We start from the raw sequence: 15,101 nt of genomic DNA on the forward strand, positions 1-15,101 counted from the left end.
GCTAACCCATCCAAGCCTTTTCCTACCTGGCCCTCTCTTGGTGAAAGTAAGGTAGCAGTACACAAATGGAAAGATCCTTGCATGAGGTAGCAGGACTTCGCTATTCAAAGTGTCAGCTGTGGACCACCAGCATCAGCATCACCTCTGAACTTGTGAAATTGGAGACCCCAGCCTGCTGAGTCTGAATCTACAGTTTCACAAGATCCTCGGGTGATTTGTATGCTCATTAAATTTAGAGAATCTCCACTTGGGGTGATTTTAGCAGAAATAACTAAGAATTCAGTCCAAACTGGCTTACATAATAAAGGAGATGTATTGGCTCTTACAATTAAAAAGTCTGCTGAGTGAGTTTTAAGTGTGATCTGATCCAGAGGTTATTAAATTATCAGGGCTCTGAAACTAATGTTTTGCTTATCTGAGTTTTTTTCCCTCCAAGCCTACTCCCCTTTTTTATTTTATTTTATTTTTTAAATATAAATTTATTTATTTTAATTGGATGCTAGTTACTTTACAATATTGGTTTTGCCACACATTGACATGAATCCGCCACGGGTGTACATGTGTTCCCCATCCTGAACCCCCCTCCCTCCTCCTCCCCATCCCATCCCTCTGGGTCATCCCAGTGCACCAGCCCTGAGCACCCTGTATCATGCATCAAACCTGGACTGGCGATCTGTTTCACATATGATAATATACATGTTTCAATGCCATTCTCCCAACCATCCCACCCTCGCCCTCTCCCACAGAGTCCAAAAGACTGTTCTATACATCTGTGTCTCTTTTGCTGTCTCACATACAGGGTTATCATTACCATCTTTCTAAATTCCATATATATGCATTAGTATACTGTATTGGTGTTTTTCTTTCTGGCTTACTTCACTCTGTATAATAGGCTCCAGTTTCATCCACCTCATTAGAACTGATTCAAATGTGTTCTTTTTAATGGCTGAGTAATATTCCATTGTGTATATGTACCACAGCTTTCTTATCCATTCATCTGCTGATGGGCATCTAGGTTGCTTCCATGTCCTGGCTATTATAAACAGTGCTGCAATGAACATTGGGGTACCCGTGTCTCTTTCAATTCTGGTTTCCTCGGTGTGTATGCCCAGCAGTGGGATTGCTGGGTCATATGGCAGTTCCATTTCCAGTTTTTTAAGGAATCTCCGCACTGTTCTCCATAGTGGCTGTACTAGTTTGCATTCCCACCAACAGTGTAAGAGGGTTCCCTTTTCTCCACACCCTCTCCAGCATTTATTGCTTGTAGACTTTTGGATAGCATCCATTCTGACTGGCGTGAAATGGTACCTCATTGTGGCTTTGATTTGCACTTCTCTAATAAGGAGTGATGTTGAGCATCTTTTCATGTGTTTGTTAGCCATCTGTAGGTCTTTTTTGGAGAAACGTCTGTTTAGTTCTTTGGCCCATTTTTTGATTGGGTAAGCCTACTCCCTTAATATTATTTTATGTTAATAAGAACAATACAAAAATATAGGACCATGTGTCCTAATGTGTTCAAAACCTATTATGACTGTAGGATTCTATGGTGGAAGTTATGAAAATTGCAAAATGATAGGCCTTTAAAATTGAGAGCCTTGGCCTCAAGTAAAATAAAAGTCTGATTCAATTTTGTTTAAACAATAGGGAAATTTGTTATCTCTAATATCAAGAAGGCCAAGGTAGGGCCGGCATCAAGAATGAGAGGCCAAGGCCCTCTTTCTCTGCAGTTCTCTGGGCTCTACCCAGTTCTATCTGTTGACTCCCTCTTCAGACTAGTAGCAGGACTGGTGAAGTTCCAGGAATCATATCCAGGCCTTGAAATAGATACAAGCTTTTATAGATTTCTCATGACTTTTTTTTTTTCTTTTTTTTTAGGAATAGAGAAATCTTTCCCAGAAATACCATATTAGAGGTTTCCTTACAACCCATTGTCCAGAATCAGGTTTCATGCCATGACAGAGGCCTCTGGTTGCTTCTAAATATCTGTTCTCCCCATTTCCTTTAGTAATATTATCCTGATTTTTTTTATCAGACTTTATGACTAGTCATTTAATTTTAAATTAAATTCCTTGTAAATTATTTCCATGTAAATGTAAATAAAAATGTTATGTAGAACTTGTGGGAATTATTTTTTAAAAGGAAGGCAGCATTCTCTTTTATCTTTCATTCTGATTTCTATAATGCAGACATGATGGCTGAAACTTTCACATTCACCTTGGACCATGACGACAAAGACATAATCAAAAACCTGGAAGAAGCCTGGGTCCCTGATGATTTCAGAGACCTGCCCTTAACGAGCATTGGACTACCTACCTCCAGATAGGTGAGAAAGTAAGACCCGTGTCTTTAATTCATTGTTAATTTGGGTTTGCATTGACTTCTGGTGGATCTAATCCTGACTAGTACACATGCCCATTCCCAATCAGTCACTGGCAAGAGGAACTGTCACCACCTTACTGGGGGCAAATGGATGGATGAGGGGTAGTAATGATTACCACAGTAAATACTACTTAAAAATGTATTAAGTACTTCTGCTAGAAACAGATTACTACAGGAAAGCAGCATTCTCAATATCTACATAAGAAGCCACCTTATGGTAAGTACTTTATCATCTTATATTATATTATAATTACAAAACTTATATTATTTCCTAGAAAGTTCAGAAGAATCTTCAGTTCAGTCCAGTCTCTAAGTTGTGTCTGACTCTTTGCAACCCCTGGATTATAGCACTCCAAGCTTCTCAGAGCTTGTTCAAACTCATGTCTGTTGAGTGGGTGATGCCATCCAACCCTGTCATCCTCTGTCATCCCTTTCTCCTCCTGCCTTCAATCTTTTCCAGCATCAGGGTCTTTTCTAATGAGTTGACTTGTCTCGTCAGGTGGCCAAAGTATCAAATGGAGCTTCAGCATCAGTCCTTCCAATGAATATTCTGGGTTGATTTCTTTAGGATTGACTGGTTTGATCTCCTTGCAGTCCAACAGATTCTCAGGAGTCTTCTCCAGCACCACAGTTCGAAAGCATCTATTCTTTGGTGCTCAGCCTTCTTTATGGTTCAACTTTCATATCTATACATAACTACTGGAAAAAACATAGCTTTGACTATATGGACCTTTGTTGGCAAAGTAATAGCTCTGCTTTTTAATGGGCTATCTAGGTTTGTCATAGCTTTTCTTCCAAGGACTTCAGTTCTGCTCAGTTCAGTAGCTCAGTCATGTCCAATTCTTTGCGACCCCATGAACCGTGGCATGCCAGGCCTCCCTGTCCATCATCAACTCCTGGAGTCCACCCAAACCCATGTCCATTGAGTTGCTGATGCCATCCAACCATCTCATCCTCTGTCGTCCTCTTCTCCTCCTGCCTTCAATCTTTCCTACATCAGGTCTTTTCAAATGAGTCAGCTCTTCGCATCAGGTGGCCGAAGTATTGGAGTTTCAGCTTCAACATCAGTCCTTCCAATGAACACCCAGGACTGATCTCCTTTAGGATGGACTAGTTGGATCTCCTTGCAGTCCAAGGGACTCTCAAGAGTCTTCTCCAATACCACAGTTCAAAAGCATCAATTCTTTGGTGCTCAGCTTTCTTTATAGTACAACTCTCACATCCATACATGACCACTGGAAAAACCATAGCCTTGACTAGATGGACCTTTGTTGACAAAGTAATTAGGCATCTTTTAATTTCATGTCTGCAGTCACCATCTGCAGTGATTTTGGAGCCCAAGAAAATCAAGTCAGTCACTGTTTCCATTGTTTCCCCATCTATTTGCCATGAAGTGATGGGACTGGATGCCATGATCTTAGTTTTTGAATGTTGAGTTGTAAGCCAGCTTTTTCACTCTCCTCTTTCATCCTCATCAAGAGAATCTTTTGTTCCTCTTTGCTTGCTGCCATTAGGGTGGTATTATCTGCATATCTGAGATTGTTGACATTTCTCCCAGCAGTCTTGATTCCAGCTTGTGATTCATCCAGCTTGGCATTTTGCATGATGTACTTCCCATAGAAGCTCTAAGCAGGGTGACAATATACGGCCTTGATGTACTCCTTTTCCAATTTGGAACGAGCCTGTTGTTCCATGTCTGGTTCTAACTGTTGAGGAAGAGGAACCTTACTTATGCATTACTTAGATTCTAATGGGTTTTCTGATAACCTCTATTAATTTTCATGAAAAAATTATCAGCTGTGCTTTCAAAGGATTAGCCTCCAAACTATGAGGTTTGGATTTTAATTGATTCACTTCTACTTAATTTCAACCACTTGAGCTTACAAATAAAAATGTTCTTTTAGCACATTTATTGCTCCAATGAGTGCCAGTTTCAAACCTAGTATCTATAGTCCTTTCCTTAAAATCCTTGCAATTTTAGAATTTTTTGTTAGATTTGTTAAATAGGCCATTTTCTAACTTCTTCAAAATCAACATGTATGATTTCCCACTTTCAGAAGTTCTTTCTTGGTTGGGAGAATGTGTGTGAAACTTTTAATTTTAACATCTCTATTAGATAAACTATTTTCATTTATAAATTAATCACTCATCCCACATTTCCAATTCCTTTAGTTTTCTTCAACTCTAAAACTCGAGATGAAACTACAAAGAACCTGGGCTATTTTGAGGAAGTTATGTGGTTCAAATTCTGTGATTTCTCACTGTGGTCCCAGAATTCCACTCCAGTTAGGGTGTGGTATTTGTATAACTAGGAATCCTCAGGCTGAATGGTAATTTGAGTCTTCTAAGTCACTGGACATAATCAACACAAACACCGTTTGCCATAGACCTGTGTTCTGACCCCAACCTTGTGGTTAACTACTAGCTTTGCTTCTTGAGACCAGACGCTAATTTCACCTTTTTAAGCCTGTGTCCTCATCTATAAAATAAAGGTCTTGATTATAAGATCTTTAAATCTCCAACTCTATGCTATGCTGTGGTATTAAGAAAGATGATGGTTAATTCTTAAACCCACCCCCCCCCCCCCAAAGCAGAATATCCCTACTCTATCCAAAAGACAGTTCCAGTACCTAATGATTCTGAGGCAGCTTTCTTTTCTTTTTTTTTTTGGAGGTACTATTTAAAGTGTGCAATGTGAGGTTTGATGTAAATATAAATTATGAAATGATTACCACAGTCAAGTTAACACATCCATCAAAGAAGCAGCTTTTTAACTAAAGAAGATAGGACATTATCCAGTTCTGCATTCTCTAGAGCTGAAGGATAATCCATCAGCATTCTTTTCCTATTTACCTTCCACAAATTGTAAACCAGTAAGTCACCTTTCAGGGCTTTTCTGGTGGCTCAGTGGTAGAGAATCCCCCTGTCAATGCAGGGTTCCAGCCCTAAGTCTGGAAGATTCCCTGGAGGAGAGCATGGCAACCCACTCCAATATACTTGCTTGGAGAATCCCATGGACTGTGGAGCCTGGTAGGCTAGAGTCCAAGGGTTCACAAAAGAGTTGGACCCGACTTAGTGACTAAACAATTACAAAAACCTCACCATTCATTAGTCTTTTCCTTAGTGAATTATCTCCAAAGCTCAGCTATTTGTATACTGTTTTTATGATGTTGGCTGTATCTTTCTAGTCTCTTTGTTATTATTTCTCAGCTTCTTTATGTTCTTTTTTTTTAAATTTTATTTCTTGGTTTTCAGTGATCTCACTTTTACGCACTCCCAATATTATCAGCCTGAGTAAGCATTTCTGTTAAAGAGTTTCATTACTTTACAGGTAGGATGATTTTCTTATGAATATGGTGGTGAGAGTGGAGAACTACCTGAAATCAACCACTGCCTCAACTGGAAAACAGGTCTGTATGGGAAAATCAAGAGTTTCTTTTATCTTTATTTACAGAGGAAGTTTTCAGATCTTAGCAAGCCTAAAAAATCACCTTAAAAGAAAAATGAAGCTGTTAGTTGCTCAGTCGTATCCAGCTCTTTACAACCTAAGACCCTGGTTAAAATGCACATTTTCTGTGCCTTGCCCAGGTCTAGACTAGAGCCCAGGAGTCCACATGGTAAAACAGCTTCCCAGATGACTGCAATGCAGATATTTTCAGACCTTCACTTGGAGAAACGTGACACAGAGCTCCTTAGTCTGTTACTGCATTTACTCATTCTTAAGTAACAGACGAGCAACTTCTGTGTGCTGCTGCAGAGAAGTGTGCCAAGAGGCAAGATTCAGTTCGTGTCTCCATGTGGTATTTGATTGTCAAATGAGGTGTACTAGCAACACTTCTCTATAGGTTCAGGGTTAGGAAGGTCACTAGGGGCTGAAGCTGTGAGAAGACTTTCTGGATCCAGCTTGGAAGGCTCTGGTGTTTTTTTGGTTTTTTTTTTGAGAGGGAAGATGGAATCAGAGGGTTTCTGGAGTCAGGCCAACCTGGAACTGAAGGTCTAGGTGAAAAGGCTGGAAGGGTCAGGTAAAGCATGGGCACTTGTTCCTGGGGTCGGCTTTCCTCCAGGTCTTTACATAGGGACATGAAGACAGCTTTGAGGGAGAGTAATAACTTGGCACTCATGTTCAGGATGGATTGGATCCGCAGTGCCAAAGCTACAACAAGCAGTAGTGACAGAACACTCTCAGTTGGAAAGAAACCTGAGTGGCAAGATTAAAAACAAACAAACAAAAATACTGGACTTGTTTGTACTTGTATGGGGGTGAGATGGTGTCCAAAGTGACAGATAACCCTGGAGGAAGGAGAGCACTTTTCAAAGACAAAGTGCAAAGGGAGCCTTAATTCAGCTTCGTTGAAGCCAGTGTAGGGAACAATCTGGTAAACAGGCAGAGGACCTGTTCATGTTGAGCCAGCTGACCCTTTCCAGTGTCTCCGCATCTCTCTTAAAATAGAATCATCTTCTTCACACACTCCTCGCTGCCACTGACTACCTAAATAATACTAATAAAACACCGTCACCCTGAAATTGGGTCGAATAAGCCCAAGTCGTCACCTGCTTTGGCCCTGGCGATGAACTTGAAACTTCTCAGGTGAACCAGCTAGTATTACCTCTCTTTAGCCAACTGGTTTCTGAACTTTGTTGCACAGTGGACTCACCTGGGCACTAAAAGAGACAAAAACAAACAAAAAACCAAATACCCAGTGCCCACATGTAACGTGCAGCATAATTTGGAAACCATCGGTTCACCCCCATCGCCACAGCTTTTTTTTTTTTTTTCGTTTTAATGGGAGGCTAATTACTTTACAATATTGTAGTGGTTTTTACCATACATTGACATCCACAGCTCTTAAAAGACCAAATCCTCCTTCTCCGCCTTCAGCCTGGAGGGTGCCAGCGGCGGGTTTGGGGCCGGGTGGGGTCTGGTCCCCGCGCCGCAGTCTCCCTTCCCCCCGGCCGGGTGTGCACGGCTCGGGGCTCGCGTGCGCGGCGCGGGCCGGGCGGAGGCGGTGCTGGGGCCTCTCGGTCCGGGCGGCGGCGGAACCGAAAGCGGGGCGGGGGGGCGGGGGGGGACTGGGGAGGGGAGAGAAGGAGGGGCGGGAGTCGGGCGCGGCGGTGCGCGGACGGCCGGGAATGCCCGCGGCGCGGGGCCCCAGAGCCGCCCCGTGGCCGCGTCCAGGCGATGGCTCTCCGTCTGATCGCCGACTTCGATCTCGGAAAGGACGTGCTCCCGTGGCTGCGGGCGCAGCTGGCGGCGTCAGCGGCCGCCGGGGCCCGAGGCGGCGGCCCAGGTGCTGTGGGCGCGCGTCCGGCCGGGGGGCGGGGCGGGCCGGGGGCCGTGGGGGGAGTGGAGGCGGGACAGTCACTCATGTCTAGGGATTCTCGGGCTGCGCCCTGGTGAGCACCGACCCAAAGCGGCAGCCTGTGCCCCCTGCCAGCCTGTGAAGTTTGGTCCTGAAAGGGGAAGCTTGCCCTCTTTAGAGTCTGAGCTTTGCCATCCTCACCCCGGGCCGCTGGGTGAAGGTTGAAGGGGCAGCCCCCGGGCAAAGTCTCGGCCGAGCTACACTGCTTCTTCTGGCGAGTCTGCCATCTTCTGGCTTACTGGTTGCCCACAGTAAGTCACCTTAAGCAGAAAGGCAGGGGACACTAGTGGTACCCTAAGCATCATCTCATCAGGCAGGAGGAGCAGCTGCCCAGGCTGTGCTCCCCTGGCGCAAGGCTGCGGGGCGTGGGAGAGGGTGGCTCTCTATGCTTCACTCACATCTCACCTGTTTTGAGAAGGTTTGTCACCCGGGTAGGGGCTCTAGCAAGACTAGGGGCTGGAAGGTCTCACTTTATGAGAAAGAAAAGATGCTCAGGTGTCCTGCCCTATTTTCTCAGGGTGGATTGGAATACATTCCCCGCAGTTGAGGCTTTGGTTTTCATGTGTCTCAGAAATCCTTTGATTTTGAGGGAGTGAAAAGTGACTTTTGAGCCTTCCCAGCATTGATCAATTGAAACTTTAAAGAAGGGGAACTCCGTGATTTCTCAGGTTGTTTTGTAAGAAGAGAAGTTTGCTTCACATAATGTTGCATCTTCAGGGCTTAGATTCAGGTTCTAAGCAATGATACCCTGGAATCCTAGTGTGCACAGGAGCTAGCCACTTCAGTGTATTTCCCCCACTTCTGGTTTCCTTAAGCACTGTAGACTGCTGGAAGGCATTTTTGGGAAACGGCTATCAAATTACCAGTATCTACAACTCCTTTCCCCTCATCACCGGAGAAAGTTTTCTGTCCTGTGGTTTTAGCAGAATATTTGTAGGGTTCCTTGTTTTGGCATGTTGGCTCTCTTGGTTCCAAATACAGAGTCATCTTTGTCTAGCTCAAGACTCCAGTTTGACTAGTGAGTTTGACTAATGACTAGTGTCATTATTAGTAAAGGCTCACTTTGGTGGGGTGGGGGTGGTGGTGCTGCATTTTAAAAAGTCTCCTGGATGTCTAGTTTCTGAAGGTTTGTGCCTTTCAACACAAAGTGGTCCTTTCTTTGGCCTGTGTACTCAGTCATGTCCAACTCTTTGTGACCCAGTGAACTATAGCCCGCCAGGCTCCTCTGTCCATGGAATTTTTCAGGCAAGAATATGGAGCTGGTTGCCATTTCCTACTCCAAGGAATCTTCCCAACCCAGGGGTCGAACCTGTGTCTCTTGAGTCTCCTGCATTGGCAGGCAGATTCTTTACCACGGTGTCACCTGGGAAGCCCCTTTTCTCTGGACCATCTCCTTATATAGCTAAGTGGTAGGTGCTCAAGAATGAGAAGTTAGATGAAGTGTGAAATGCCACAGTCTTATGTTTCAGTAATGTGTTGTGACTGAAAAGCTGTGTGTGAGCCTGTTAGGTTTTGGCTTCCTTGTGTCTTTAATTCATCTGTGAAGATATATAGACTTGTGCATTGACATTCCACCAAACAGCAGATACCCTTGGGTCCTCAGAAAGTAAACTTACTAGAAATACCAGCCTTTTCTCATATTGGTAGTATTTTGCTCCTACAGAGCAGCTTGGCAAAAATATTAGCCCTGTTATACTAAAAGACATTGCTACTTCTGATAATCACTAGTGGTGGCAGCTTAAAAACCCCCACAAGTTATTTCTTCTTCTGCTGTAATTTGTAGCACTGGCAGAGGAAACTGGAATTCTATTTTATCTCTAGCATAGCTCTGACTCCACACATTTGTGCAAATTATTTTCCTTTCAAAGTCTTGGCTTTTCAAATGTAAATTATGAATAATTATACCATTGTAAAGTCTCCTCTCTGCACACTTGCTATCTAAATTTGAAGCCTTAATGTTTTTACATCAATAAATACAGTTGAAGATTTCTTAGTGGTGCTAAGTAGTACTCCTGATGTATGACATATTTCTGGCAAAATAGCCAGAGAGCTAGGCTAAGTTAGCCAGGCAGAGATTCAGTGGGATAACATTTTAGTCAATAAGGGGTTAAGAAATAAGGAGACCAGATTTGGTTACTGCCTCTCTTCCTGGTTCTGGGTTGAACTTTGGGGAAATTATTTCTCCTGAAATAAATGATGAAAATGTTTGTTCTTTAAAAAAATTAAAACAGTTATACAAAAGAATATTTTAACACATGTAAGCTATAAATAATATAAAAGCAAAACCATGTACTTGTCTTAAAAGTAGAACAATAGCAAGACTTTTGTTGGATCTTGGATCTCCCTGTTTGATCCTATTTCTCTTTATATTTCCCATCTATGTGTTGTTGCCTACAACCATTTAAACTTTAATATATGTGAAAATATATTTGTAGTTTTAACCTGTATCTCCCTAAGCAAAATATCATTTCATTTTCTTTTTTTTCCTTTATTTATTTATTTTTTCAGTGGGTTTTGTCATACATTGATATGAATCAGCCATAGATTTACACGTATTCCCCATCCCGATCCCCCCTCCCACCTCCCTCTCCACCCGATTCCTCTGGGTCTTCCCAGTGCACCAGGCCCGAGCGCTTGTCTCATGCATCCCTCCTGGGCCGGTGATCTGTTTCACTATAGATAATATACATGCTGTTCTTTCGAAACATCCCACCCTCACCTTCTCCCACAGAGTTCAAAAGTCTGTTCTGTACTTCTGTGTCTCTTTTTCTGTTTTGCATATAGGGTTGTCGTTACCATCTTTCTAAATTCCATATATATGTGTTAGTATGCTGTAATGTTCTTTATCTTTCTGGCTTACTTCACTCTGTATAATAGGCTCCAGTTTCATCCATCTCATTAGAACTGGTTCAAATGAATTCTTTTTAACGGCTGAGTAATATTCCATGGTGTATATGTACCACAGCTTCCTTATCCATTCGTCTGCTGATGAGCATCTAGGTTGCTTCCATGTCCTGGCTATTATAAACAGTGCTGCGATGAACATTGGGGTGCACGTGTCTCTTTCAGATCTGGTTTCCTCAGTGTGTATGCCCAGAAGTGGGATTGCTGGGTCATATGGCAGTTCTATTTCCAGTTTTTTAAGAAATCTCCACACTGTTTTCCATAGCGGCTGTACTAGTTTGCATTCCCACCAACAGTGTAAGAGGGTTCGCTTTTCTCCACACCCTCTCCAGCATTTATTGCTTGTAGACTTTTGGATAGCAGCCATCCTGACTGGCGTGTAATGGTACCTCATTGTGGTTTTGATTTGCATTTCTCTGATAATGAGTGATGTTGAGCATCTTTTCATGTGTTTGTTAGCTTCTTGTTTGTGAACTTTAACTGAAAGAATATCCTATGAATTCTGCTTTTTTTTCCTTCTCAGTATTGTAAGATTTAGCCATGTTGACTGGTATGTGATGTGTGATGAATTGCTTCAGTCATGTCTGACTCTTTGTGATACCATGGACTATAGCCTGCCAGGCTCCTCTGTCCATGGGATTCTCCAGGCAAAAATACTGGAGTGGGTTGCCATGCCCTCCTCCAGGGGATCTTCCCAACCCAGGGATCGAACCTGGATCTCTTATATCTTGTGCATTGGCAAGCGGGTTCTTTACCACTAGCACCATGTTGACTGCTGTAGGGCATTGCTTTTCACTGCTGTGTAGTATTCCGTTTGTGTGACTATACAATATGGTAAGCATGAAGATGCAATGCTTAGATCTTTGTTTCAAGGACGGGCTTGTCCTAGGTGCTGTGAATGTGGTATCAGAGCCCTCAGCCGTCAGCATCTTCTGGGATGGCCTCGGCAGAGGGCTGTATCACAAAGTTTATGCCCCTTTAGGTATGCCCTCCTCTAATAAGGGGTTCAGGTAGGGTATAAAAGCCTGGGCATTTTTACTCACATGGGACAACTGTGGCAATTCATTTCAATTCTAGAGCTTCCTTGATGGAGGACCCCAACGTCACCTGAGGCCACTGGACCTTTATTGCAGCTTGACTTCTTCCCCCGCCCCGGTCGTGCTTTCTTCTCCTTCCTGTTACAGACATTAATCCTACTTTAATAAGCACAATCTAGTAAATATCCTGTGTACTAAAGTGTCTCAGGGTGTTCCCTAGGGAACCCAGCTTACTTATCCTTTTCCTGATGGTGACCTTCGGGAGGTTTCTGGGTTTGCTGTTATAGTCAATGCTTTTACTAACCTTGTGCACATCCCCTGGTGCAAGCTCCTCCACGACAGATGTCTGACAGTGAGGTTGCTGAGTCACAGGCCATGCACATCTTCACTTTTCCTGCATGCTCAATTGCTGCGGTTGTGTCAGACTCTGCGACCCTATGCACTGTAGCCTGTCAGGCTCCTCTGTCCGTGGGTTCTCCAGGCAAGAATGCTGAAGTGGGTTGCCATGCCCTTTTCTATGGGATCTTTTTGACCCAGAGATAGAGCCTGTGTCTCCTGCATCCAAGACATTGAAGGCAGATTCTTCATCCACTGGGTGACCTCCTGGGTAAAATACTTGTATCATTTGTGTTATCAAAATATTTTGGTACTCTGTATCTTTACAAGCTCTTGAATTTTCCAAGTGTTTAATTTCTTGTCATACTGGTGTCAGAAGTAAATAATACTTCTTTATGATCTGAGGTTGAACATCTCTATATACTTAACTGACTATCTGTGTTTCTTTTTCAATAGGGTGTTCATCCTTTTGTCTATTTTTCTGTTGTGGGTTTTTTTTTCCATATTGATTTTAAGGCATTCTTCATTCTGGATTCTAGTCCTTTGTTAATCATATATGTTGCAAGTATTTGTTGTTTTTTTCAGTTTGTAGTTACCTTTGATAAATGAGTTCTTGATTATAATGTAGTCTAATTTGTAAGTGTTTTTCCTTTATGGTTTGTGCTTTTGGGATATTTTAAAGAAACTTAGAAGCCATGAAGACATTTTTATATTAACTTCTAAAAGCTTTAAAGCTTTTCATTTTGAATTTTGTTATTTTTTAAATTCATCTGGAATGTATTTCTGTGAAATAGGAATCAGATAGGGGAACACTGGAACCTTTAGAAGTAGTCTTGATATCTGTTTTTTAGGCTGGGTGGTCCTTACATGGTTTTATTTTGCTGTTATTTATAGCTTCAGTTCAGTTCAGTTGCTCAGTTGTGTCCGACTCTTTGCGACCCCATGAATCGCAGCACGCCAGGCCTCCTTGTCCATCACCAACTCCCGGAGTTTACTCAAACTCATGTCCATCGAGTCAGTGATGCCATCCAGCCATCTCATCCTCTGTCGTCCCCTTCTTCTCCTGTCCCCAACCCCTCCCAGCATCAGGGTCTTTTCCAATGAGTCAACTCTTCTCATGAGGTGGCCAAAGTATTGGAGTTTCAGCTTCAGCATCAGTCCTTCCAATGAACACCCAGGACTGATCTCCTTTAGGATGGACTGGTTGCATCTCCTTGCAGGCCAAGGGACTCTAAAGAATCTTCTCCAACACTACAGTTCAAAAGCATCAATTCTTCAGCACTCAGCTTTTGTCACAGTCAACTCTCAACATCCATACATGACCACTGGAAAAACCATAGACTTGACTAGATGGACCTTTGTTGGCAAAGTAATGTCTCTGCTTTTTAATATGCTGTCTAGGTTGGTCACAGGTTTCCTTCCAAGGAGTAAGCGTCTTTTAATTTCATGGCTGCAGTCACCATCTGCAGTGATTTTGGAGCCCAAAAAAATAAGGTCTGACACTATCTCCACTGTTTCCCCATCTATTTCCCATGAGGTGATGGGACCAGATGCTATGATCTTATTTAGTTTTCTGATTGTTGAGCTTTAAGCCAACTTTTTCACTCTCCTCTTTCACTTTCATTAAGAGGCTTTTTCGTTCCTCTTCACTTTCTGCCGTAAGGGTGGTATCATCTGCATATCTGAGATTATTAATATTTCTCCCGGCAATCTTGATTCCAGCTTGTGCTTCTTCCAGCCCAGCATTTCTCATGATGTACTCTGGATATAAGTTAAATAAGCAGGGTGACAATATACAGCCTTGACGTACTCCTTTTCCTATTTGGAACCAGTCTGTTGTTCCATGTCTAGTTCTAACTGTTGCCTCCTGACCTGCGTATAGGTTTCTCAAGAGGTGGGTCAGGTGGTCTGGTATTCCCATCTCTTTCAGAATTTTCCACAGTTTATTGTGATCCACACAGTCAAAGGCTTTGGCATAGTCAATAAAGCAGAAATAGATGTTTTTCTGGAACTCTCTTGCTTTTTCAATGATGCAACGGATGTTGGCAATTTGATCTTGGGCTCCTCTGCCTTTTTTTGGCTTACATGTGTTAAAATATTCTTTTGTAAACTGCATTGTTTTTCTTTGTTAATAGCTAGTAGTTCCACGGTCACTAACCAGATAGCCCTACCTTTTCTCATTGACAGCAAAACCACTTCCTTTACACATCATGTTTCCGTATGCGTGTGAGTCTTCTTTTCTGGGTTTTAAGTTTTGTTCCATTGGTCTATATAAGGTGAAGACATCTTAATAACTATCTTTCTGTTAAGTCTTGGTAAATGGTAGAGTAAGTCTCCTCACCTCAGTCACTGTTGGGATCCCCTTGGCTATTTCATGCTCCTTGTTCTTACATATAGATTTTGGAATCAGCCTGTCAGATTTCACCAAAAAGTCTGTTGGATTTTTTATTTGAGTTACATTGAATCTATAGATCAGCTAGGAGAGAAGTTGCATCTTTACAATATTAAATCTTCCCAACTGTGAACAAAGTATATAGCCTGTTATTTATTTAGAGTCTTTTTATGACTCTTAACAAGTCTTAAAATTTTCTCCATGAAGATTTGCTTGATTTACTCCTGGGCTATTATTTGTTTTTGTTGCTCTCAAAAATGGCACATTTAAAAACATTATATGTACTATTACTGGTATGTAGCAATATAATAGATTTTATATATTAGTTTTTGTGTCTAATGCTTAATCTCCTCTTGGGATGTATCAGATCCTCAGGAAACTTAAGAAGAAGTCTATGGTCTGTGAATTTTCTGAGGTTTCAATGGCACATATACTTAAGACCAGGAAGAATGTGGGTTTCCATTCCTGTGTCTCCTTGTCCACTTCGATTAGTACTAGATTTGTGAATTTGTTAGAATTTAGTAATATTCCAGACTGATTATCCTTTCTAGTATTGTAATTATTCATCTTTTCCAGGGAAGTGATATATTGTACCAGGTGACTGTCTCATGGGTAGTGCTTTTGCTGTTGCCTCCTAGGTACCCCCAGACAGATCTGGGGGCCAGAGACTGGCTTTGTCACATGATTGTTGTT

General features: G+C 42.3%; 1 protein-coding gene across 1 annotated transcript in view; it reads left to right on the forward strand.

Annotated features, from left to right (window-relative positions):
* The first annotated feature begins 7,492 nt into the window (after positions 1-7,492).
* The window catches only part of GSAP (gamma-secretase activating protein), a 91,327-nt gene continuing 83,718 nt past the window's right edge, over positions 7,493-15,101 (forward strand). The window contains exon 1 of the mRNA XM_061165169.1: positions 7,493-7,667. Coding sequence (XP_061021152.1) covers positions 7,559-7,667 — 109 coding nt within the window. The 5' untranslated portion in view covers positions 7,493-7,558. The remainder of the gene's footprint in view (positions 7,668-15,101) is intronic.

This window comes from Dama dama, chromosome 18 (assembly GCF_033118175.1).
Source record: "Dama dama isolate Ldn47 chromosome 18, ASM3311817v1, whole genome shotgun sequence".
Classification (NCBI taxonomy): Eukaryota; Metazoa; Chordata; class Mammalia; order Artiodactyla; family Cervidae; genus Dama; species Dama dama.